We start from the raw sequence: 25,990 nt of genomic DNA, 5'->3' as shown, positions 1-25,990 counted from the left end.
CACTTTTAGGAGTTTTCTTCAGTATGGACAGACAGCAGATGAAATTTGAGACTTCGTGCCTGTGAGTAACTCTTATCACACAGATGGCATGAGTAAGGCTTCTCACCTGTATGAATTCGTATGTGAGACAGAAGAGATCCACGTTGATTAAAACTCTTGTCACACTGAGGGCACCTGAAAGGTTTCTCTCCAGTGTGAATGCGTATGTGACCTTTTAGATGTCCTTTTATTATGAAACTCTTCCCACAATGAGGACAGGTGTAAGGCCTATCACCACTGTGAATCCTCATGTGAATAGTAAGGGTTCCCTTTTGTGTAAAACTCTTTCCACATTGAGGGCAAGAAAAAGGTGTTTGGTCAGTGTGACTCATTTCATGTTGTTTCAGGGACTCTTTAGATTTGTAATTCCTTTCACACAGATGGCAGATGTATGTCTTTTCACCAGTGTGAGTTTTTAAGTGAGCATTAAAACTACTTTCAGTTGAAAAACCGTTATCACAATGTAGGCATACAAAGGGTCTTACATTTGTATGAGTCACTATATGATCTGTAAGGTGCTGTTTACAAGTGTAAGTCTTTTCACAGTGAGGACAGCTGTATGTCTTTTCTGCAGTGTGAGTCTTTATGTGATCATTTAGATGTCTTTTTTGTAAAAAAGCCTCATTACATTGAGGACATTCAAAGGGCCTCTTATTTGTGTGAATCATTAAATGTTTCTTAAGATCCCCTTTACATATGTAAGTCTTTTCACAATGAGGGCAGCTGTAGGGCCTTTCTCCAGTGTGAGTCTTTATGTGAATATTAAGATTTCTTTTTCGTAAAAAACCCTTTTGACAGTGAGGGCAGGTGAAGGGCCTCTCACCGGTATGACTTACTAAATGTTCCTTAAGGTGTCCTTTAAATCTGTAAGTCTTTCCACATTGAGGGCAGCTGTGGGGCCTTTCAGTAGAGTGAGTCTTTATGTGAGCATTAAGATTTATTTTTCGTAAAAAAACTTGATCACACTGAGGGCATGCAAAGGTCCTCTCACCAGTATGACATACTATGTGTTGCTTATAGGACCTTTTATTTGTGCAAGTCTTATCACACTGAGGGCAGATGTAAGTCCTTTCATCAGTGTGATTTACTTTAAGTTCCTTAAGATGCTCTTTCTCAGTCATTGAGATTAGACACAAACCTCTTTGTTGTTGAGTATGTTGAGGTGTTATTGTGAATGATTCAGGATCAGTCTCCTCTTTAACACACTCCATCATTACAACAGTGGATCAGAATAGTAGAGTAGTTGAATGTGTTGTGACAGCAGCCGCTTGTTTGACTTCTTCACAGTATTTATAGATGAACTGGTGTGATAGTGTTCACTGAAGATTGTGTCATTTGGGATTGTTTCTTCAGCATCTACAGGAACAGACCTGTGAAGATATACAAATGACCAAAGTTACAATTTAACAATTCAATCAATACGGCAAGACACCAGTCATTCTTTGTGTTATCAGCAACTGAATCTGTTCTGAAGCACTCCAGTTGCAAATGCATATACAAGTTATATATTGAAACGATTCGCAATCAGAAAGCAAGATGATGAAAGACATAAAGCCTAACAACCGCAGTCATGGCGCAGCAGGCACAGTCCAAATTGAGATAGACATCAGAGATGTTAAAAGCAGCCCACAGTGTTAATACTAATACAATTATACCTGTCATTGTTATGTTTGTTTCCTGTGAAGTCACATCGTAAGATCTCCCAGCTAAGAGAAACGTAGCCGGACACACTTCATAGGCAGTAAAATTGAATTCAGTTTAAAATATAAACAGAGCGCGTCTTTGTGGAAATTAATCCTATATTTGAAAACATTACTAATTTCTCACTAGAAATGCAATTAAAAAGTGTAAAAAGTGAAAATATATCTTTAATTACACTAAATTTATGCTCCAGACACTTCCTTGGCTGCAGTTTTAATTTTTCGAACTCAACCAATCACATTCCCGGGGCACACGCACGCATAAAATTGTGGGACAGGACATGAAAATTGCTGCTTTTTGCGGCAGCTTTCCAAAAAAAGGAAAGCATCAAGGCATGTCCGAATCCAATGTAAGGTTTACTTCCTGACTCCTGAGATCATTTCCCACAATTCTATGCGTGTGTGTGCATGGGGAATGTGATTGGTCGAGTTCGAAAAAATAAATCGGCAGCCAAGAAGGCAGGTGAGGCACAAATTTTGTGTAAATAAATGTATATTTTTAATTTTTACACCTTTTAATTGCATTTCAAGCAAGAAATTAGAATTTTAGTTTTTAAATATGTGATTAGTTATCACAAAGGCGCTCTCTGTTTATATTTCAAACACGCTGCCTTTGAAGTGTGTCCGAAAGCATTTCTCTTAGCTGCCTTCATGCCTCCGAAGTCATTGCCTCACGAGGCAGCGAGGCAACAAGTCAGCTGCCTATTTTTTTTGGACGCAGCCGATATCTCAGGAGACAGGAAGTAAACCTTTCATTAAGGCTGCAGCCACATTTATAGGCTGCATCTGTCATAAAGACTGTCTAATTTCAAAATATTAACAATTATAAAGTTGACTATTATTCTTAGTTAATCGTAACTTGTTGTACTATGCGTTAGACTTGTGCATTTTAGAGCTTTCGGACGCAGCCAAAAAGTAGCTGCTTCAGCTGTGTTTAATTGGGGTTGGAGCTTAAATCTGCAGGATGGTAGCTCCAAAGGGGTCTCATTTATAAAGCTTGTGTACGCACAAAACGGGGCTGGAAACGTGCGTACGCCAGTTCCCGTGCAAAGGTTGTGATTTATAGAAAAAAACCTTTAAGGGAAAATGGGCTTGCAGGATGGGATCTGAGGATGATTTATGTACGCACCCTTGCAGGTGTTCTTTGATTTATAAAGGGAACATTGCTTTGTTTTATAAATCTTAATATTTTTAGGCATATGCCATTTTTGGCTTTTGTGCGCATGTAGACTTTTAGTAAGGGTCCTACACACAGTTTTATAAACGAGACCCCATGAGCAGGGCCGAATACACCTGCACTATAAGAAAAACTGTTAAATCATAGTTTGTGGTCACTCACATTTAAAAAAAAAAGTGTACACGATTTTTTAAAAATACTTTTAGTGTGGCCCAGGCTTTAACTTGGTTTTCATAGACAGGGTTGCACTTTCTTTAAAACCAATTGTAAGTTGTCTTTACAGTTTTCCATTTGTCTGCATAAAAATTTGGACAGTAAAAATGCAAATCATTTACAATCCTGTTAACACTGACCATTTAAACTGGAAAAACAAAGTACATTTGTAACCGTATTTCCCATATCTTACAAGTAATGACCCTGATCAATTTTACTAACAACAGCAGATATCCATCTGCTATGTTAAATAACTGTATGGAAAAGAGGATCATGAATATTCCTTAAAAAACATGTAAAGCTCACCAACAGATTTATAAATCGTACATACCTGAATGGTTTAAAAAGTGAAGTAAATCTCTTTCCTTGTGTATCTTTGGACCCTAGTGGAACAACTTTTAGTACTTTAGAAATACAATAAATTATAATTACTTCAAATAACAACATAATATTATTTAACATTGTTTCAATAATATTTAGGTTGCTGTAGTACCTTTTAAAAACCAATTTTATATGGTTTTATTCACCTCAGTCTTCTCCCCCTCCATCGACAGACGAATCTCGCGCATCCCTTATGACGTCACTGCACGACCGGCTCCAAGAAGCAATATAAAAGTCCCTTTTTGAATTTATGTCCAAATTCGTGAAATGCAAGGAAATTAATGAACTATCATCTTCTATACCAAAGGAAATACACAAAACATGTTTATTTGTAGGTAAAATAAATATATTTAAGGTTAAATATCCCACATTTGTCAAACAATTACAATTTAAAATCTACAATTCAATGACACCGCATCAGTTAAAGTTTAAGTAACAAAATAAAGAATTTACACTTAATGCAAACTTTATCACAAGCACTGAAAAAAGCACAAAAGCACTGACTGTTTACTGGCTGCATTCATCCGTAATCATCAGTGCAGACTAATGAATGAACAAATATCTCATAAGAGTCAGGACACAAATGTATAGATAAAATTACCTGGAGATTACTAATCTAGTTAAGTGGTCCAGGCCAGCTTTAAGAAGCCCAAAGTATATTTCCATTTTACTTGTACACTATACATACAATTAAAAGTACACAACATTTAAATACTGTGCACAAACACAGGCAGTCAACACTTTTTTATGCATTAGACAGATGAGTGGGGAAATGTTTTTAAAATGTAATACGGACTTTAATACCTGAATAATGGAGACATCTAACATGTGCAGTGCCGGCTTATAAGTGAATAAAGACAGAAATGTTTTGTTTTGGGTGAAGGAGTCTTTTAATAATCTCACTTCAGTCACAAGAATTTTAGTTCTCTTAAGTTAATGAATGGAGATTTAAACCGTTGTTACCATCTTTTAACAAATTACCTCTAATGAGTGCAAATCTCATAGTACTGATATTAATACCAACATAAAAAAACAATAAATCCTGGGGGAAAATATTAATTTTAATACATTTTGCTGACATAATTATCCAAAGCAAATATAATACATTAAAGCTATACATTTTATCAGAATGTGTGATCCTGGGATTGAACCCATGACCTTTTGCACTGCTAACACAATGCTCTACAAGATGAAATACAGTAACAAATTTCACCACTTGATGCAATATTGGAGTAATTCAATTGTGAGGATTATCTTAATTTCATATCATGTGCTTGGACCCGAAGACTGAAGTTGATCTTTGTTCACTCTTTCCTGTTTGATCGTCTAAAACTTCTTCAACATGAATGACAGCGGTGCAGCTTCTCTCCAGTATACAGTCACTTGTGTTTGATCAGCGTCACAGACTCAATAAAACTCTTTCTTTCCACAATGTAAACATTTTAGGGGTTTTCTACGGTATGGACAGAGAGGAGATGAAATTTGAGACTTCGTGCCTGTGAGTAACTCTTATCACACAGATTGCATGAGTAAGGCTTCTCTCCAGTATGAATTCGTATGTGACACTGAAGAGCTCCTCGTTCTTTAAAACTCTTGTCACACTGAGGGCACCTGAAAGGTTTCTCTCCAGTGTGAATGCGTATGTGACTCTTTAAATGTGCTTTTGATGTAAAACTCTTCCCACAATGAGGACAGGTGTAAGGCCTATCACCACTGTGAATCCTCATGTGAATAGTAAGGGTTCCCTTTTGTGTAAAACTCTTTCCACATTGAGGGCAAGAAAAAGGTGTTTGGTCAGTGTGACTCATTTCATGTTGTTTCAGGGACTCTTTAGATTTGTAATTCTTTTCACACAGATGGCAGATGTATGTCTTTTCACCAGTGTGAGTTTTTAAGTGAGCATTAAAACTACTTTCAGTTGAAAAACCGTTATCACAATGTAGGCATACAAAGGGTCTTACATTTGTATGAGTCACTATATGATCTGTAAGGTGCTGTTTACACGTGTAGGTCTTTTCACAGTGAGGACAGCTGTATGTCTTTTCTGCAGTGTGAGTCTTTATGTGATCATTTAGATGTCTTTTTTGTAAAAAAGCCTCATTACATTGAGGACATTCAAAGGGCCTCTTATCTGTGTGAATCATTAAATGTTTCTTAAGATCCCCTTTACATATGTAAGTCTTTTCACAATGAGGGCAGCTGTAGGGCCTTTCTCCAGTGTGAGTCTTTATGTGAATATTAAGATTTCTTTTTCGTAAAAAACCCTTTTGACAGTGAGGGCAGGTGAAGGGCCTCTCACCGGTATGACTTACTAAATGTTCCTTAAGGTGTCCTTTAAATCTGTAAGTCTTTCCACATTGAGGGCAGCTGTAGGGCCTTTCAGTAGAGTGAGTCTTTATGTGAGCATTAAGATTTATTTTTCGTAAAAAAACTTTATCACACTGAGGGCAAGCAAAGGTCCTCTCACCAGTATGACATTCTATGTGTTGCTTATAGGACCTTTTATTTGTGCAAGTCTTATCACACTGAGGGCAGATGTAAGTCCTCTCATCAGTGTGATTTACTTTAAGTTCCTTAAGATGCTCTTTCTCAGTCATTAAGATTAGACACAAACCTCTTTGTTGTTCAGGTGTTATTGTGAATGATTCAGGATCAGTCTCCTCTTTAACACACTCCATCATTACAACAGTGGATCAGAATAGTAGAGTAGTTGAATGTGTTGTGACAGCAGCTGCTTGTTTGACTTCTTCACAGTATTTATAGATGAACTGGTGTGATAGTGACTTCACTGAAGATTGTGTCATTTAAGATTGTTTCTTCAGCATCTACAGGAACAGACCTGTAAAGATATATAAATGACCAAAGTTATAATTTAATAATTCAATCAATACGGAAAGACACCAGTCGTTCTTTGTGTTATCAGCGACTGAATCTGCTCAGAAGCACTCGAATCAGATCAGTACTTTAGAAATACAATAAAATATTATAATAAGTATCACTATAATATTATTTAATATATGTTTTAATAATATTTAAGTTGCTGTAGTACCTTTGATTAAAAGATCAAGCCACATTTATATGTTTGTGTATGTCTCCCTCCACCGACAAACGAGAGCAGCGCATATCTTATGACGTCACTGCACGACAGGCTCCAAGAAGCAAATAAAAGCCCCTTTCTTTAATTTAGGTCTAAATTCGTGAAATGCAAGGAAATGAATGAACTATCATCTTCTCTACACCAATGGAAATATACAAAACATGTTTATTTGAAGTTGTCAAACAATTACAATTTGGAATCTACACGTGAATGACACCGCAAAGTTTACATTACAAAATAAAGAATTTACACTTAATGCAAACTATTCAGTGCTGGTCATATAATTAGAATATAATCAAAGAGTATATTTATTTCACTAATTCCATTTCAAAAAGTGAAACTTGTATATATTCATTAATTACACACACACTGATATATTTTAAATGTTTATTTTTTTAAATTTTGATGATATAACTGACAACTAAGAAAAATCCCAAATTCAGTATCTCAGAAAATTTGAAATATTACTTAAGACCAATAATACAAAGAGAGGATTTTTAGAAATCTTGGTCAACTGAAAAGTATGAACTTGAAAAGTATGAGCATGTACAGTAGTCAATACTTAGTTGTGGCTCCTTTTGCCGGAATTACTGCGGCAATGCGGCGTGGCATGGAGTCGATCAGTCTGTGGCATATCAGAGACTGCAGGCAGGAGTAACATCTTATACCCATTACCTATAACAGTGCCTCGTTGTTACTTTAGTAATATATGTTAAGATTTCTGGCTCAATAATGACAATGTATTTATTTGCACTCACATTTATTATAAATTGAGATTCATCTTATATTATCTAGTAGTAAGTGATGATTTTATTTAGAAATTCACAAAATTGATATGGAAATGTACTTTATTGTTAACATTAAATAACTGATGGAATTGTGTTACATGCATCCACTGATTTGGAGATAACGTTATATTAATAATGGACATAATTAAATATAGTATTTAGTCCAATCACAAATATAAATTTATTTTATTAAAAAAGTATTTTATTTTTATACAGTAAACATACATTTTCTTAAACAGAAATAGACAGCAATAAATATGTGCAAATGTAAATGTAATAAAATAAATGCTTTTACATTATAATAATGCAAAATATATGTTTTCACGCCCACTGCACACTAATCATAAGGGCACACATGCGCAGACATCCTCTGAAGCTATGTATCATTAACTAAAATGAACTAACTCTGGAACATAACCTGCTATCCTCAGAGAGTCAGTTGGTATGATTACTTACCCGAAAATTACCTCAGATTTTGGAACCGAAAGCAGAGGTTAGCAACGTACTTACTCCTAAAGTCACATTGCCTGCTTTCTACCCCCCAGGTGTCCCAAAACTTTTGGCAATATAGTGTATATCAACAGTGTTGGGGTAACGGATAACAAGTAATGTGCATTACTATTAATGATATTACTTTTCTGAAGTAACGAGTAAAGTAACGCCTTACTTTATAAATGTACACATTAATATAAAAAAAAGCAATTCGAGTTACTTTTCGGTTTAATTACTTTGATTAAAAAAACACAACATACTGAATTAAACTGGATGTAGTCACATAGATTTACGCACTATATGCGTGGTGTGCGCATCTTGGCGGGAACAGGAGATGGCAGGCCAGAGCTTGATATTTTTGTGATGGAAATGTGCAATTTCTGAATGCAAAACCTATAAGTCATAAAAACATGTGCAAAGCCTGAACGAGATAAAGCCTCAGCCAAGTAAAAAAAGTAACTTAAAAGTAGCATTATTTTTCATGAAAAGTAACTAAGTATGCAATTAGTTAATTTTTTGGTAATTAACTTAATATTGTAATGCATTACTTTTAAAAGTAACGTTCCCCAACACTGTATATCAATTACAACTGCCATTATCTGCATTATTTACATTCACTGACAACTCAACGAAGTACTCACACTTTTATCCAAAGCAAGTTACAATACATTAAAGCTATACATTAATCAGAATGAGTGTTCCTGGGATTGAACCCATTACTTTTTGCACTGTTAACACAATGCTCTACAAGATGAGCTACAGAAACAAATTTCACCACTTCATGTAATGCATTAAAAATATATATTTTGGAGTACTTCAATCCTGAGGTTTATCTGCATTTCACATCATGTGCTTGGACCTGAAGACTGAAGTTGATCTTTGTTCACTCTTTACAGACAGCGCTTTGCAGGTGTGTGATCGTCTGAAACTTCTCCAACATGAATGACAGCGGTGCAGAATCTCTCCAGTATACAGTCACTTGTGTTTTATCAGCGTCACACACTCAATAAAACTCTTTACACAATGTAAACACTTTTATGGGTTTTCTACCGAATGGTGAAACATCAGATGAAATTTAAGATTTCGTGCCTGTGCATAACGCTTACCACACAGATGGCACACAGATGGCTTCTCACCTGTATGAAGTCGTATGTGACACAGAAGATGTCCACGTTGTGTAAAGCCCTTGTCACACTGAGGGCACTTGTAAGGTCTTTCTCCAGTGTGAATGCGGATGTGACTCTCTAAATGTACTTTTTTTGTGAAACTCTTTCCACAATGAGGACAGGTGTAAAGCCCATCACCACTGTGACTCCTCATGTGACTAGTAAGGGTTCCCTTTTGTGTAAAACTCTTTCCACATTGAGAACAAGAAAAAGGTGTTTGGCCAGTGTGACTTATTTTATGTTGTTTCAGGGACTCTTTAGATTTGTAAGTCTTTTCACACAGAGGGCAGCTGTATGTCTTTTCTCCAGTGTGAGTTTTTAAGTGAGCATTAAAACTTCTTTTATTTGAAAAACCCTTATCACACTGCAGGCATTCAAAGGGAGCGTTTGTATGAGTCACGGTATGTTCTTCAAGGTGCTGTTTATGCATGTAAGTCTCTTCTAACTGAGGACATGCATATGGCCTTTCTCCAGTGTGAGTCTTTATGTGAGCATTAAGATTTCTTTGTTGTAAAAAAGACTCATCACATTGAGGACATGCAAAGGGCCTCTTATTTGTGTGAATCATTAAATGTTTCTTAAGATCCCCTTTACATATGTAAGTCTTTTCACAATGAGGGCAGCTGTAGGGCCTTTCTCCAGTGTGAGTCTTTATGTGAATATCAAGATTTCTTTTTTTTAAAAAACCCTTTTGACAGTGAGGGCAGGTGAAGGGTCTTTCTCCAGTGTGAGTCTTTAAGTGATCATAAAGACTACGTTTTCGAGAAAAACCCTTATCACACTGAGGGCAGGTGAAGCACAACTCACCAATGTGAGTAACTAAATGTTCCCTAAGGTGTGCTTTATGTCTGTAGGTCTTTTCACATTGAGGGCAGCTGTAGGGCCTTTCAGTAGTGTGAGTCTTTATGTGAGCATTAAGATTTTGTTTCCGTTTAAAACTCTTATTACACTGAGGGCAGTCAAAGGTCCTCTCATCAGTGTGACTTACTTTATGTTCCTTAAGATGCTCTTCATCATTCATTGAAATTAGACACAAACCTCTTTGTTGTTGAGTATGTTGGGGTGTTATTGTGAATGATTCAGGATCAGTCTCCTCTTTAACACACTCCATCATTACAACAGTGGATCAGAATAGTAGAGTAGTTGAATGTGTTGTGACAGCAGCTGCTTGTTTGAATTCTTCACAGTATTTATAGATGATAGTGACTTTATTGAAGTTGTGTCATTTGGGATTGTTTGTTTAGCATCTACAGGAACAGACCTGTGAAGATATACAATCATTTTTATATTGTCACTTGTTAACAATCAATATACAAAACAAAGTACAGAACTCAGAATTTAAAATGTATTTCACAAATAAATCGTATGAATCAAAAATTACCATGTGTAAATAACACTCTTCATTAATAGGGGCAAAATAAAATGAATATTTACCTCCATATAATCTATATTTCTCTGTATCATGGGTTTTTATATGCTTTGTATGGCAAGCGAAAAGGGTCATATTAACGCAATAAATGAATCGCGTTTACATCCAAACGCCGTATTTAACGGCGTTTAAAACAGAATTTGCGCCGCTAAATACGCCGTCGGGATTCCAAACGCCGTAAAAACCGCGCGAAAATCGGCAACAACGCCGTTATTTACGGCGTTTTATAATCCAATCAATGACGCCGTTTTGAGACGCCGTTTGTCTTGCCATTTACGCCGTAAATAACGGCGTTATCTTCTGTCAAAGACGGCGTAAAAAGCGGCGTTTGCTAGTGGTATAATGAGCCCCTCCCATCAATTTCCACAGCCAGTAGGTTTGAACCGTTCTTACCCAATCAATGATGAACTGAGTCAGGCCAGAGCAATTCATACTGATCATCCATGATGAAATAAGTGTTTAAAGATTACATGCATGCGCAGTATATCATAAATGGGCAGCAAATTATAGTTTCTCTAACGTTACTAAGATTAAATATATTACTATAGTAGCTTAAGGAAAATACTGCATCTCTGTATCATGTTAAAATAGGAGCGGTAATAGCACACCAACCTCATTTAAGGTGTCCCAATTATCAAGTAAATACCTCGACATTAAGTAAGGGGTTGAAATATTTCACAGCTTTGAGTAAACATGAAATCCCACCTGGTGTAACAGAGCCCAGATCAACTGTATAAGTCGATTAGTTATGAACCGTCTCAGTTAGCCTGGTGGTTAGAGCATTCGGTTCAAATGTCGAAGCTGCTGCGGTTCAAGTCCAGTATGGAGCGGATTGAAATCTTATAATTTTGTTTTGTTTATCAACATCGCTTATTTTTTAATGAGACTGTCAATAAGAAAGGAACGCATAGAATAAGTATAATATAGTTTGTGTATATATAAGTGATATTTCAAAAATATGTTATTTATCATACGAAAAAGTTAAGGCTACTGTCCACCGACATATGCTGTTTGAAGACAATTGTACGATTTTTGGAATGAAATACTTTTGTTGGTATTGCTTATTTCTTATGGATCTTAATCTCCATACATAAAGCCGTAAGCCGTGTGAAAGAGAGAAAGAAAGATGGAGAAAGAGCAAGCTGTGTTTACATGTGTTTGTAAGAGGCTACAAACTTTGTATAATAATATAATGAGAATATTTATAATATTTATCTATATAAATAATCCATTTGAAATATATCAACATGTATTTATTCATTTGCTGGATGGTATCAGCACTAAGCGAAAAATTACTAACACTGAACTGCAATAAGTAAATGAACTAGTGTGCCCCGGCTATCAGTGGTTAATTCGGTCTCTTTTTCTATTAAACAATTTTATTAATTCACTGTATTTATTTCTATATTTGTTTTGGAAATGCTTTATTTTATCAAATGAATCTGCATGTTTTTATTGATTTTAAAGTTTGCCATTTAAATGGAACGGGCGGACTCGCAGTATTTCTGTCATGTCAGTTAAACTTGATGGAAATATGCGGTCCAGCAAAAAAACTAAATATTTTTAGATCATGTAGGCTAATATTTTAATTATTAAGTGTATTTGTTAAATAAATGCATTATCTGACAATCAGCATTTGTGATGGGACGCATCTTGGTTACTTTAATCATTTCCGTAAGTACAAATTATTGCTACAACATGATATTTCACACATCGTATGTGCTTCTTATTTTATAACAACAATATATGTCCCTTTTCTATTCTAACACGGAAGGTTCTATTATACAAGATTTAAATTTTTAAAAAGATAAAAAATGTGATTGATTGAGTCTGTGAAGAACTGACATTCATAAAACCCAGCCCTGGGCTGAAGTTTAATCGATCAGCGCTGCGGATTATTACTGCAAAGTTTTGAGATTTTTCAAAGAATAGCCATTTGTGTAATAGTTTTAAATATCATTGCATAGAGCATTTTGTATTATCTAGCAATTGGATGGAAATGTGAAAATATTACTCGTGTATTACTCGGAGAGCATTAGAATATAACAAAATATGTTTGCAGTTACATATTAACAATGTCATAGTCATGTATATTTATTTACACTCTTGTGAGTTATTGACAACAGCAAAAATATTCTCTGTCTAAAACATTTTCTTTTAACATCACGTTTTTTCTGAAAAATTGTACTTTCGTCACTGCTCTCCCCTAAATAAAATCCAAACTTCATTGAACTATTTAAAAAAAACACAGCAGACTGCTCACAATATGGATAATTTATGGAGTCCACCTGTTTAAATACTGTTAAAATACATGGGTTATTATTGTACAATAAAGTAATACTTTTGGTCCACATATCTTTGGTCTTTCCGGGCAGCTTACTCGATTACTTGTAAAGTAGGCTACATTTCTTGTATTTTAATCAATATATTTGAGAATGTCACACTTAGCCTATTTAAGTTTTAAAAACTGTAATAATTGCTTATTTAAAATCAATATTATTTGTATTTAACATCAACTTAAAAAAACTTTAACTATGATTTGTATTAAATATTTTTGGTTAAACATGTTAACATTTTATTATTTGAGTAAATGAAGGAAGCAAAAAAGTAGATCATATGTTAATTTAAAAATCACATCAGGGCCAAAGGTTTTTAATCAGCAGCAAACTGCGCCTCTTGCTGGACAACAAACACCGCAGGAAAGTAATTTTACCCTTACAATATGTAGTCTATTTTGTTAATGAAATATTGTCTGTTTCCTTGGGTATACAACATAAGGTGCATTTATCTAAATACTTTCGGATTCTGTAATATTACCTGTACAGTAACAAGCAGCTTTTTTGCACATACTGCTAGAATAATCGTTTTATTTTACGTATATATTCAGGTCACCAAATTGTTAATACAGCTGTGCTACTTAAAATGTGTGTCAAATAATCAATTTCTGATCGTTTTATTACTGCACAATGTGGCTGTATGCAGCTTAAGGATTTTGGACAAATATGTTATTTAATGTTAAACTGTGAGAGTGGCGCTCTGTGGCGCTACAGGGATTTGAGCAACGTCCAGAATCACAACAGACAGCCGCCGTCAGTTGCCCCCAGTGTGTGTATATATAGAAAATAATGTGTTTGTATTTAAATTACATTGCGCTTTTCGTCTGGTGTGCCCTTCAGACGCGTTTCACTCCTGCTTTGCGACAAGCTTTGATCTCACCCGTCTCTTCATGACTCTCCACTGACTGCATTTAAAACATGTTCATTTAAATAACGTTACCTTTTCAATGTGTGCAGGTGCATGTGTTTAACTTGTCAAATTTGACAAATAAATGTTCGATAAAATAACCTGTCGCTTTGTTTATCATTGATAATTGATGGTTCAGTATGAAATTAATAAGCTTCACATTAAGTAAATCAAATTTTTTTAGTTAAATAATACTCACAAAAATGTCTACATCTATTTAACATTTCTTTAGGATTTTTGATTACATATACTCAATTTTTTGTGATAGAAAATACATTTAATTATTGAAATATACTAAATGAACAGATTTCAAATTTACTCCATATTTTTAAGTGTATAAATGAAAAGTTTTTAAAGTGTATTACACAAATGGCTATTGTTTAAAAATTCTTAAAACTGTGATCACTTTTAGTAATAATCTGCAGCGCTGATCGAAAACTTTAGCTCAGGTCTGAGTTTTATGCAGACCAGTTCTTCACAGACTCAATCAATACTTTTTTTAGACCTTGGTTGTAATATAACCTTCCATGTTGGAGTAGAAAAAGGCCATACATTGTTGTTATAAAATAAGAAGCACATGTGTGTGAAATATTTTGTAGCATTAATTTGTACTCACGGAAATTATTAAAGTATAGTCAAACCTGTTCATTAAGGAGCGTGCCAATACTTTGTCATGACAAAATTATAAGACTTTTTTTCTGCGTATTACAAAAGTGCTGAGTGTCAGATAAAATGCATCGTTTTAACGAATGTGTAACCCACACAACACACAAGGTTACTGGAGTGCAATTCTCTTTATCGCCTGCAGCTAGCGCAGGGAAATCACTCTGCCTGCAGGTTGCCAGGCAACCTAGTAAACAAACACACTTTCCTCCGGTTGAAGACGTTGCTTGAAAGTATCAAGAACTGTTTGAAAGCTGTGAGAGAGAAAGTTAAGCTGCAGGATGTTGAGTTTTTCAAGATACCTCCGATTGGTTTTTTAGAAAGGGATAGATCTGAATCTTACCCTGGCGGTCAGTGGTGAGCCAACCGCAGAAGTGAATGGACCAAGAGCCTGGTGTGGCCAGCCGTGGCATCTTTGGACCTATCATCATCATCCTTTGCCTTCATTTTAAAAACAGATAGTGAAGAGAACATATACTTCAAGAAACACTGAGAACTTCCATGGACTCATTCTTCATTTGAGTTATTTATTTTGAGTTTATTATGCACTGTGCACTCAGGAAGCCGACTTAGGTAGGCAGGGAATGTAAATAATTTATTTATTTTTTATAATACACTTTATAATACATTTTCAAATTTACCTGTTTTGTGTTGTCTGTTTTCTGCTAACCTTTTACTATTTCAGGCTCCGTAGAGCTTCTGATACTAGCCCATATCTCATTTTTAATACTTAAATTAGTTATTAATTACACTAATTTGAGACAAGGGGTTACAAGTGCACATAATAGTCAAAATATTAGCATACATTTAGGCCTACACGTAAACTGAATATATTTAGTTTTGCTGGACCACATGTTTATATTTCCATCAATTTTCGCTTAGTGCTGAATGCTGATTAGTGCTGATACAATCCAGCAAATAAATAAATACATGTTGATATATAGTTCAAATGGGTTCTTTATATATTATTGCAGATAATTCATATACGAATATAGCCAACCAATATTTGTTCTGTCTCATTATATTATTATACATGTAAACACAGCTCTCTTGCGCTCTCTCCATCTTTCTTTCTCTCTCTCTCGCTCTACACATGGCTTACTATGGCGTTTGAGATGCATAAAAAAGCAATACCAACAAAAGCATTTCATTCCAAAAATCTTACAATTGTCTTGAACCAGCATATGGCGGTGGATAGTATAGCCTAAACGGAACAGCAGTCGATCAAAATATTAGAAACATGCACACCCGCTGGCCGTTCGTCCAAGAAAGTCAGCGGAGGTGTGGGCATTCCCGTAATTTCGGTGGTTTTAAATATGCATAAATATAAACATAAATATAAACACATAAATTTGCCTATTGAATTTGCCTAAATTACTTTTCAAGTACAATGCACTCAAAATGAACAAAAATGACTAAGGAAGAACAAAAAGTTAGTTAAGTCCAGTAATTGTCCGCATACTTCATGATGAGCACTGAAGAAAGCATGGATTGAAACGTCTGCTCTCTAGTCTGTTTTTTATACACTTTGCACTGTTGTCACTTTTGCATAAAATATTTTTGAAATATCACTTATAGACTATTTACGAAATTTGCTAAATTGCATGAACATTAAAAATCTCTTATTCTATGCGTTCCTTTTTATTGACAGCCATTAAAAAAATAAGCGATGTTGATAAACAAAACAAAATCAAAAGAATTTAAATCCGCCCCAAAGTGGACTTGAACCGCAGCAGCATCGACATTAGAACCGAATGCTCTAACCACCAGGCTAACTGAGACAGTTCATGACTAATCGACTAATACAGTTGATCTGTTAGACCAGGTGGGATTTCATGTTTATTCAAAGCTGTGAAATATTTCAACCCCTTACTTAATGTCTTGGGTAAATGTATTTACTTAATAATTGGGACACCTTAAATGAGGTTGGTGTGCTATTACCGCTCCTATTTTAACATGATACAGAGATGCAGTATTTTCCTTAAGCTACTATAGTAATATATTTAATCTTAGTAACGTTAGAGAAAAAACTATAATTTGCTGCCCATTTATGATATTCTGCGCATGCATGTAATCTTTAAACACTTATTTCATCATGGATGATCAGTATGAATTGCTCTGGCCTGACTCAGTTCATCATTGATTGGGTAAGAACGGTTCAAACCTACTGGCTGTGGAAATTGATGGGAGGGGCTCATTATACCACTAGCAAACGCCGCTTTTTACGCCGTCTTTGACAGAAGATAACGCCGTTATTTACGGCGTAAATGGCAAGACAAACGGCGTCTCAAAACGGCGTCATTGATTGGATTATAAAACGCCGTAAATAACGGCGTTGTTGCCGATTTTCGCGCGGTTTTTACGGCGTTTGAAATCCCGACGGCGTATTTAGCGGCGCAAATTCTGTTTTAAACGCCGTTAAATACGGCGTTTGGATGCAAACGCGATTCATTCATTGCGTAAATGTGGACCTTCTGGCTTGCCATAGCTTTGTTCATTTCAAAGGTCTCATGGCAATGGTTTTAATGTAAATACAAACAAACTTAGTTACTGCTTCGTCGGCTACTCATACAATTTAGACTGCATGGAAGAGAGTAAAATAACGTACAAAATAAATTTTTAACAACAAACATACCCGAAGCTTAAATGTATTTGCTCATTGTCGGGCATATCGAAAACAACACTGAGCACTTTAAAATACAGTATTAAATTATCGTTTTTTTAAAGTTGATGAAGTAAATATTTTGTTACTCAACTATTCTTGACCTTCCCCCTGGCAAAGCGCGGCGCAGTCCGAAAGATGTCATCTCACGGCAGGCTGCCAGGCTCATAGAAACAAAATAAAAGTCCATTTATTTACCTCTTAAACACAGGACATTAAATAATATAAATATATTTACAAAATAAATGTTAAAATAAACATGTGTAATAAATCTTATTATGAATAATATCGGAAATTGAACGTTAAATATTTATATCGCGACCGAAAACCTTATTCCTAATAGAGACACATACTGCAGCGTTCCATAAACTATCATAAGTACTGTAGTACTCGCGCACTTTAAATCTTTCCAAAAGTGATAAATAAAAGTAATGATTATTAAAACAGGCAAAACCTTTAAAATAGACAATTAAAAATATACTTGTTTTCACTGGTTTTCACGAATGAGATTGACACCGGATAAAGAAACATAAAACATAATTAATGGAAACGTGCTCTTCTTCATTACGGTAGTAAGTACGTCATCAGCGTGTCCCTGACCTATGTTGTGTTTTTATTTACATGCACATAATCATATATAAACTGTAATGTATTACTTTTGAGTTCATTATGCCGAATTTAAAAACGACACTGCTAGATGTTTGCAGACGATGTTTTACAGACAACCACTGTTGGAGAAGAGGACTATGCACGAGACAATCCATATGTATGTTATTGACACTTTTGACATTATACCTTGTGTGTATGCTGCAAAGAATATTATTACAAAATTATTATTGCAACACTGCAATAAATATCGTTTATATCATACCAGTTAAGAATAAATCTCACAGAATGTATTATGTTATGCCTTTATGTTCTTACAGCAATTTTATTGAGTTGGTGGTTGGTTCTTTATTCTTTATGACCAGGGGATAATGTTGTACATAATTGTTTTACCCAGATCAGTTCAGAAGAAACTTTTCCCATCAAAAGGTCTTTTCACAATGTTCTCATGCACAGAAGAGGAAACTTTTTCTATCAGAATTGAACAGTATGTAAGTATACAGGAAAGGAAACAAACACACAGGACATTTAACATGAATGATACATTTACTAAATATTTATTAAAAACAAACCACGGTATATACATAGCTAGGGTTGCAAAAGGGCGGAAAGTTTCCAGTGGGAACTTAATCTGGGGAATGTGGAAATATTCCAAATTGGAAACTTAACAGGAATTTATGGAAATTTACAGGAATCTATTGGAAATACTTGTATTGAAATGTATATAAACTATATAATATACAAACATAAATAAACATTTTATTTGGTCATAAGCAGACATGCATGCAAGGTAATACAAATTTTACGCCCAGTGTAAAGTTACTATTTTGGGTGTGCATTAGCATTGAATAATTCAATGGCCCATTGTCAATTATTCCTTTACATAAACCTCAAAAAATGACGCAATGACAGTCTCCCAACTTCATGCCTAAATAAGATACATAAAAAATGTCCGTTCATAGAGCTCCGTTCATAAGATGTGCTGGAGTGAGAGGTCTGTTTGGAGGCACCCATGGCAGTAATCCTCGACAAACCCTGGAGGATATTGCAGAAAATATCAAAGACTGCAGGTTCAGAAACATTGTGGTGATGGCGGGTGCAGGCATTAGCACACCCAGTGGAATCCCAGACTTTAGGTAAACAGACTGATTTTCCCCCATCCATTTTTGAGATGTTTATCGCTCTTCCCTAATCATATTTCTCCTTCAGATCTCCTGGCAGTGGTCTTTATGACAACCTTCAACGGTACAATCTCCCCTATGCTGAGGCCATTTTTGAAATAAATTACTTTCATCACAATCCCAACCCTTTTTTCGCCCTTGCCAAAGAGCTGTATCCTGGAAATTACAAACCGAACCTGACACACTACTTCATTCGTCTGCTTTACGATAAGGGCCAGCTGCTTAGGATGTACACCCAAAACATTGATGGACTTGAGAGACGTGAGTAACCACATGTGCTCACCTTGGGAATTAAAGAAAGATTTTAAAACTGTCTGCGTTAAAATAATACTGAATATCAAGAAGAAAAAGTAAAATATAGCTATTCAAATTAATGTTTAATATTTATTTGTACTGTAATGTGTACTAGGTTCATGATTTGACTCCAATTTTATCGTTTTATCTTCTTGTAGAGCACCTAAAGGTCATGGGTACAATTTGACATGACCGTCCTCAGTCAATATTAAACATATCAAGTGAATATTTTCACTAGTGATGCACCGATGTATCGGCCGTCGATATTTATCGGCCGATTTTTGATGAATTTGAAACCATCGGCATATCGGCAATAGCATGAGAAAGGCCGATACCGATTGTTTATTAATTAACTGCATAAAGAAATCCATTATATGTAAAAAAAAAATGAGTTAATGTTGTTAATAAAATAAATGCTGAATAGCAAAAACCACCTTTGAAGGTTGTCATGCTGTCTTATTATATTTGTTTTAGCTTAATTTGTGCCTCTCTTATTATGTTGGTCAGTTGAATGTTAATTTGATCCAATCCATGTTCAGTAAAAATAATTTGATGTAGAAATAAACTAGCTAATAGACCAACTGTATAGTATTGTAAACAAGTGTTTAATATCGGTTTCGACATCGGTATTGGCCAGAAGTTGTCTGTTTAAATCGGTATCGGCATCGGCCAAAAAAATCCTATCGGTGCATCCCTAATTTTCACAGAATGTTCTTTACATTATGAAGGATGATTTTATGTAGAAACAGTAAATCAGAAAAAAATGACTATCTGTAAGGATCACAACTGTACATAAATGTTATTTTAGTGGCAGGCATTCCATCTAAAATGTTGGTGGAGGCACATGGGACATTTGCAACAGCCACCTGCACCGTCTGCCGCAGAGATTACAATGCCGAAGAGCTTCGGGTTAGTATGTGATGATACTCTACCAGATTAAATATGCCATTTCTGTAACTACACTTTCCGAAATTAACCCATCATTTTCCTAATATATTTATACGTATGTCCCAGCCATCTAATCTAGATTTAATAGTTATTAATGTCTAAAATAGCTCCTTAAATATGTATTTTATTGTAATAGAATGATATAATGGAAGGAACCATACCCAAATGCTCCAGCTGCACGGGAGTCATCAAACCTGACATCGTGTTTTTCGGGGAGGAACTTCCTCAGCGGTTCTTTAGTTATCTCATAGACTTCCCAAGGGCAGACTTACTCATTATCATGGGAACATCTCTAGAGGTAAGCAATGTTTCTGCATCTGTCAATAAGAACTAACTTAATCATTTAATAAAAGTGAGACAAGACCATACATTTATTTAAACATTTAAAGTATAGGCTCAGTTATTATTTAAAGGTAGGGTAGCCTATGCATTTTCGGAGAGGCTAGCCAAACCTACAGTATGCCTCCTCTAGAACTCATGAACTTTAGCTGTTAACATTTTTTCTTCATAGCCATTTCTAAGACTTTGTTTTTAACATCATATTCCTGTTTTTGTCACTTCAAGAGAAACATAAGGTTGCTGTTTGCCTTCCACACTGTCAGAAAAAAAGGTCAAAAAATGGCCCCTAGCTGTCACTGGGGTGGTAGGCTTTTTGGGGCAGTTCACTTTTTTAAACCATTTTTAGGACAGTGCATTCTCTCTTGGTCTGCATGGTAATGAAACAGACAGGGTTGCCAGATCTGCCTACAAAAGCAGCCCAATGGCCAATAAAAACTAGCCGAATCAGATGAATGCAATGATTGGATGAACATTTTATGGTCCTACCAGAGAGGATATATATTTATGAAAAAAAAAAAACTTTTTTGTAAATAGATTTTCAACCAGGATAACGAAAAAAATGTGGACAATTCACCCTTCCTTTAAAAAAAACACTTTTTTCAAAATATAATTATTCAGCTCCCTAGAGTTAAACATTAGATTTTTACCATTGGAATCTATTCAGCCGATTTCCGGGTCTGGTGGTACCACTTTTAGCATAGCTTAGCATAATCCATTGAATCGGATTAGACCATTAGCATCGCACAAAAAATATCCAAAGAGTTTCTATATTTTTCCTATTTAAAACTTGACTACTTCGAAGATCAAAGCCCTTGGATGTGAACATTCGGGGCTTGGATGATTAAAATATACTTGGCGAATAAAGCAATGAAAACAATAATTTTCTCTTTATCTGGAGCGTGTTTACGCGTCTCTCCTCCCATTAAAAGGACGCAAAAAAAGTTTGAAACTGCAGGTAAGGATACTTGCTCTTACATTGGGAGACTTGATAATTTATTTTCAGGTGCGTGACTATTAAAACACGTTGTGAGATATCACCCCTGATATTTATAAGCAGCACACAGAAACATCTCTCTGATTTATTTAAAAAACAATTAAAACACTTAATTATTCTGTTTTATGTAGTACTGACAAGAACAGAGTCCAGTAATAAAGCAGATATAAAGCAGAGTGCTCATACCACGTTAAGAAAAAATGGAAAATATAATAAATAAATATAGTTTTATTAACTTTTACGCTTGCTTGAAGTGCACTGCAAAAAATGCCTTTCTTACTTAGTATTTTTGTCTTGTTTTCAGTAGAAATATCTAAAAATTCTTAAATCAAGATGTGTTTTCTTGATGAGCAAATGAACTTAGAAAATAAGTCTAGTTTTTAGACAAAAAATAACAAATTAAAACAAATTTTTGCTTAAAACAAGCAAAAAAATCTGCTAATGGAATAAGAAATTTTTTGCAGAATTTTTCTTGTGTCAAGTAAATTCAAGAAAAAATGTCTTATTCTACTTGCAGATTTTTTTGCTTGTTTTAAGCACAAATTCAGTTTAATTTCATGTGTTTCATCTAAAACTAGACTTGTTTTCTTAGGTCATTTGCTCATCAAGAAAATACATCTTGATTTAAGAATTTTTAGACATTTCTACTGAAAACAAGACAAAAGTACTAAGTAAGAAAGGCATTTTTTGCAGTGTGGTTTTTGACTTGCGAACATTAAACCCACGTGACTGATTGTCTAGTTGTATCAACTGACATTGTTTCTCTCATATTTCGAGCTCAACGTCGTTGCAATGCATAAAAAATTCAGCATTTTGAAAATATTCGCTTTTTACGTTATTATGGAAACCCAGTTAATGTGACTTTAATTAGCATATCTATCATTTAAAAACAAACTTATTTCTGTTAAATGTTAACCTTAAAAAAAGACTTTAAGCTTCAAATGTTGGGTTATTTCATATCACGCAGTGACACATTTGTGGCTGAAGTATCCAAATGCTTTTTGAAGTCAGTGTTGTTAGTTATTAACCGCTGTATTTCACATATGATTAGGTCTAGTTGACCGTCAACAGTAAACAGGATTGGTTACTTTTTGATTTGTTTTGTAGTTAATTTGTTAAAATATTTTCTATTATTTGTGACCCAGTATGTTTTGAGTCCAGGTTGAGGTTCATAATCTAATGATTAGATAAGAAGCATCATAAGAAGAAGTTTGATTTCACTTATTTGACATGATAATATACAATCAATATTAAATATATCAAGGTTATATTTTCACAAAATGTTCTTTACGTTCTATTGGATGATTTTATACAGAAATCACAAAAACAGAGATTTCTAGCTGAGTTTTCACAAACTGGGTCACATTTTCTCTATTTTGAGGTGGAGCCCTTTGCCAGCCTGGCAGGTGCGGTGCCCAGTTCTGTGTCGCGCCTTCTGATAAATCGAGATCTTGTTGGGCCGTTTGCCTGGGGATCCCCACGTCACAATGACGTTGCTGAGGTGGGTGATGTTGTTAGCGGGGTTAAAAAGCTGGTGGAGATCCTTGGTTGGACGCAGGAATTAGAAGCCCTTATGAACGTGGACACAGAGAAGGTGAGTCTCTATTTTTACAAATAGAAATAATAATGGTGAATGTATGTAAACTAGTTTTCATTCGACTGTATTCAGCTGATAATTATTGAAATTTTTATTCTACAAGAGTTATTGGGGAAAAAATGTTCACGCTCTTCTCACATCCAAGATGTTTATGTCTTTCTTTGTTCAGTCGAGAAGAAATTAAGTTTTTTGAGAAAAACATTTCAGGATTTCTCTCCATATAGTAGACTTTATTGGACCTCAACAGTTTACCGTTTCAATGCAGCTTCAAAGGGCTCTAATTGAACGATCCCAACCGAGACATAAGAGTCTTATCTAGCAAAACGAACGTCATTTTCGAGTACTTTTTAACCACAACTTCTCATCTTGCACTAGTCGTGTGATGCGCCAGCGTGACCTAACGTATTATGTAATAACGTCGTTGTTTGTGAAAATGAAGATCGTTTTGCTAGATAAGACCCTTATGCCTCGGTTGGGATAATTTAGATCCCTTTTAAACGGAATTGAAACTGCAATTTTTAACTGCTTGAAACTGTTAACTGTTGAGGTCCACTAAAGTCCATTATATGAGGAAAAATCCTGGAATGTTTTCCTCAAAAAATAATTAATTTATTTTCAACTTAACAAAAAAATACAAACATCTTGGATGACATGGGGGTGGAGTCAAATATCAGAATTTTTTTAATGAAAGTGGTGTAATACTTTAAAGTCTTCCTTTCTTGTTAGAGAGAAGTCAATATGAAGAAACTTCAAATACAGTAATTAAAGGCATCTAAAATATTTTTGTTGTAATTTATAGGATGCGATGAAAAGAGAGGAATGAGCAGAAAAGGGATCTGTCTTAAACCTGCTGTTCTGTTGGATGGCCCCTACATTAAGTTGTCTTAATAGTGTGCATGCATTAGTGAGAGGAGTGAGTTTATTGTGTTGACAAAGTACTGGGTTGAAAATGGGTATCAAGAACAATGTTAACCTCTGCATACTAGTAGATAAATGGTTAATCACCAGCACATATATATTTTTTTAATATTTTAATAATACAGTAAGGTAGCTGACCAGAGTAAAAATCATGCCAGTTTTAGTTTTGAAGACTTTGAATCTTGGATTGTCATGTGAATGTATATAGGTATTGTATTTGCTTTTCATGTTTTTCTTAAGGTTTTGAGTTAAAAAATACACTTAATACAACTTAAAATAAAACACATGCAAGATAATTTGATTCCTGCTGAATTTTTAAACTGTTCATTAAGTTTTTATGTCCAAATGTTTGCAGTTTACTGCTATGCCATTAAATTAACAGCCCATCTGGTGTATGCAAATGACTTAATGATATGAAATGCACTGCTTTAAATCTGCATTAAAGGCTTTTTAAAGTATTGTTTTGTAAGTTCCCCAGACTAAATCATTTTTCCTTCATACAGTATACAATGTATTTGGACGTATCTTCATCATTTACCGTATCCTCCTGGCCTCAACAAATATTTGGATACAAACCACAGCTAAAAACTATGAATGTCAATGCATTAAATAAAACATCAAACTGTGGCATTGATAAAAGCACGCCTTTCAAGTAAAAAATTCAGAAAGATGTTTAATGGATTTTGCATTGTAAAGCAACAGATATAAAACTCAACATGACACATTTGTTTAAAAGCCACAAAAAATGCTCAGAAAATGCTCAAATCTATGAAATCATTTACTTTATATATTTAAAATGCAATGTCTTTTTTAACTCTGGACCACAAAACCGCATAAGTCACACAGCTTTAATTGTAGCAATAGCCAACAATACATTGTAGGGGTCAAAATGATAATTTTTGTATGCGAAAAATCATGAGGATATTGAGTAAAGATAATGTTCCATAAAAATATTTTGTACATTTTCTACCGTATTTGTCACAAATGTATTTATCATTAGTAATATTTGTTGTTAAGGACTTCATTTGGGCAACTTAAAAGACATTTTTCTCAATACTGTGATTTTTTTTGCACCCGCAAATCCCAGATTTTTAAATAGTTGTATTTCAGCCAAATACTGTCCTATCCTAACAAACCTATTTATTCAGCTTGAAGATGTATAAATCTTCATTTTAAAATGGACCCTTATGTTTTGTGGTCCAGGTTCACATTTGTATTAACATGTCCGAACTTCAATGTTGCGAGCAATCTATGTTTTATATTTTAATTAAACTTTACACCATGTAAAAGTTACTTTCATACCCCACTTGTCTCAAGTTTTCAAACCTTTCCCTACATTCAGATATGATTTGACTGACTTGGTTTTCTTTGAAATATAAACCCTCGCTTGATGTTTGTTGTCTGCGTTTATCACCTTCATAAAGGGTAATGTTGAGGGAATGACACAGGATGAGTTTCATAATTACTTTCTCAGAATAGAAAGTCTTCTTACTATTTGCTTGTGTTGTCTGTTGAGGACAGTGAGAAGGTGAACTGTTCAGTATTCATTTCAGACTTTATTGTGTCATTGTAGCATGCTGTCTGAGTATGCGACAGACACGACCTCTTTGTCTAATCCACATTATACTGTTGCTCTGTGCTTTATATAGGCTGAATGGATGACTTGAACCTAAACCTTTAATTAAAGAAACAATGAAAAAGAGATTGAAACTTTGACATAATAGGACATGTAGACATAATAGGTCATTGAGACCAGAGAGGTGACATGAATGAAATTTTAGTGTTAAACAAGTCTAACAGCACTATTTTAATGGAATTACACCAGTGTCACATCAACTAAGATGTAGTGTTACTTTCAACCTTAACCAAGATATTTTGCATTATAATGCTTGTGAATGATCCATGTTTGCTTAAACTGAAAAAATAGGTGAATTCAACCTACTCTTTTAAAGTTTTGACTTGTGATAAGTTGACATAACTTAGAAAAACAAGTTGAAATTGTTTAATTTCACTTTTTTATGTATTCACCTATGATAGGGTATTGGTTTATTCTCTAAGAAATG

The 25,990-nt window shown here is 34.7% G+C and overlaps 2 protein-coding genes across 4 annotated transcripts; one reads left to right on the top strand and one right to left on the bottom strand.

Annotated features, from left to right (window-relative positions):
• Positions 1-7,040: 7,040 nt before the first annotated feature.
• Positions 7,041-17,206, bottom strand: LOC135743789 (uncharacterized). 3 transcript variants are annotated; one of them, XM_065261633.2, is made up of 2 exons: positions 17,145-17,206; positions 7,041-10,314 (listed from the first exon to the last, which is right to left on the bottom strand). In XM_065261633.2, exon 2 carries the CDS (start codon positions 10,165-10,167, stop codon positions 8,923-8,925), a length of 1,245 nt encoding a protein of 414 aa, XP_065117705.1. In that variant the 5' UTR covers positions 10,168-10,314; positions 17,145-17,206; the 3' UTR covers positions 7,041-8,922. The 3 variants fall into 3 exon arrangements, with proteins under 3 accessions (XP_065117705.1, XP_065117708.1, XP_065117707.1); XM_065261636.2 differs by having other exon boundaries at positions 17,140-17,198; XM_065261635.2 differs by having other exon boundaries at positions 17,024-17,149.
• A 429-nt stretch (positions 17,207-17,635) lies between these two features.
• On the top strand, positions 17,636-25,676 carry sirt3 (sirtuin 3). Its single transcript, XM_065261632.2, has 8 exons — positions 17,636-17,816; positions 18,054-18,147; positions 18,619-18,792; positions 18,866-19,098; positions 19,940-20,040; positions 20,216-20,377; positions 22,794-23,006; positions 23,809-25,676. The coding sequence occupies exons 1-8, from the start codon at positions 17,720-17,722 to the stop codon at positions 23,830-23,832; spliced, it is 1,098 nt and encodes a 365-aa protein (XP_065117704.1). The 5' UTR covers positions 17,636-17,719; the 3' UTR covers positions 23,833-25,676.
• Positions 25,677-25,990: the final 314 nt, after the last annotated feature.

Source organism: Paramisgurnus dabryanus, chromosome 2 (assembly GCF_030506205.2).
Source record: "Paramisgurnus dabryanus chromosome 2, PD_genome_1.1, whole genome shotgun sequence".
Taxonomy (NCBI): domain Eukaryota; kingdom Metazoa; phylum Chordata; class Actinopteri; order Cypriniformes; family Cobitidae; genus Paramisgurnus; species Paramisgurnus dabryanus.
Note: the sequence above shows the minus strand (reverse complement) of the source record. Positions and strands in the feature narration are given on the sequence as shown.

Excerpts from the sequence above, each read along its gene's own strand:
- LOC135743789 (XM_065261633.2), bottom strand. The coding sequence starts at position 10,167 with ATGATGGAGTGTGTTAAAGAGGAGACTGATCCTGAATCATTCACAATA.
- sirt3 (XM_065261632.2), top strand. The coding sequence starts at position 17,720 with ATGCCGAATTTAAAAACGACACTGCTAGATGTTTGCAGACGATGTTTT. Across the intron at positions 17,817-18,053 it reads ATGCACGAGACAATCCATAT|ATCAGTTCAGAAGAAACTTT; the intron begins GTATGTTATTGA and ends TGTTTTACCCAG. Across the intron at positions 20,041-20,215 it reads ACAATGCCGAAGAGCTTCGG|AATGATATAATGGAAGGAAC; the intron begins GTTAGTATGTGA and ends TTATTGTAATAG.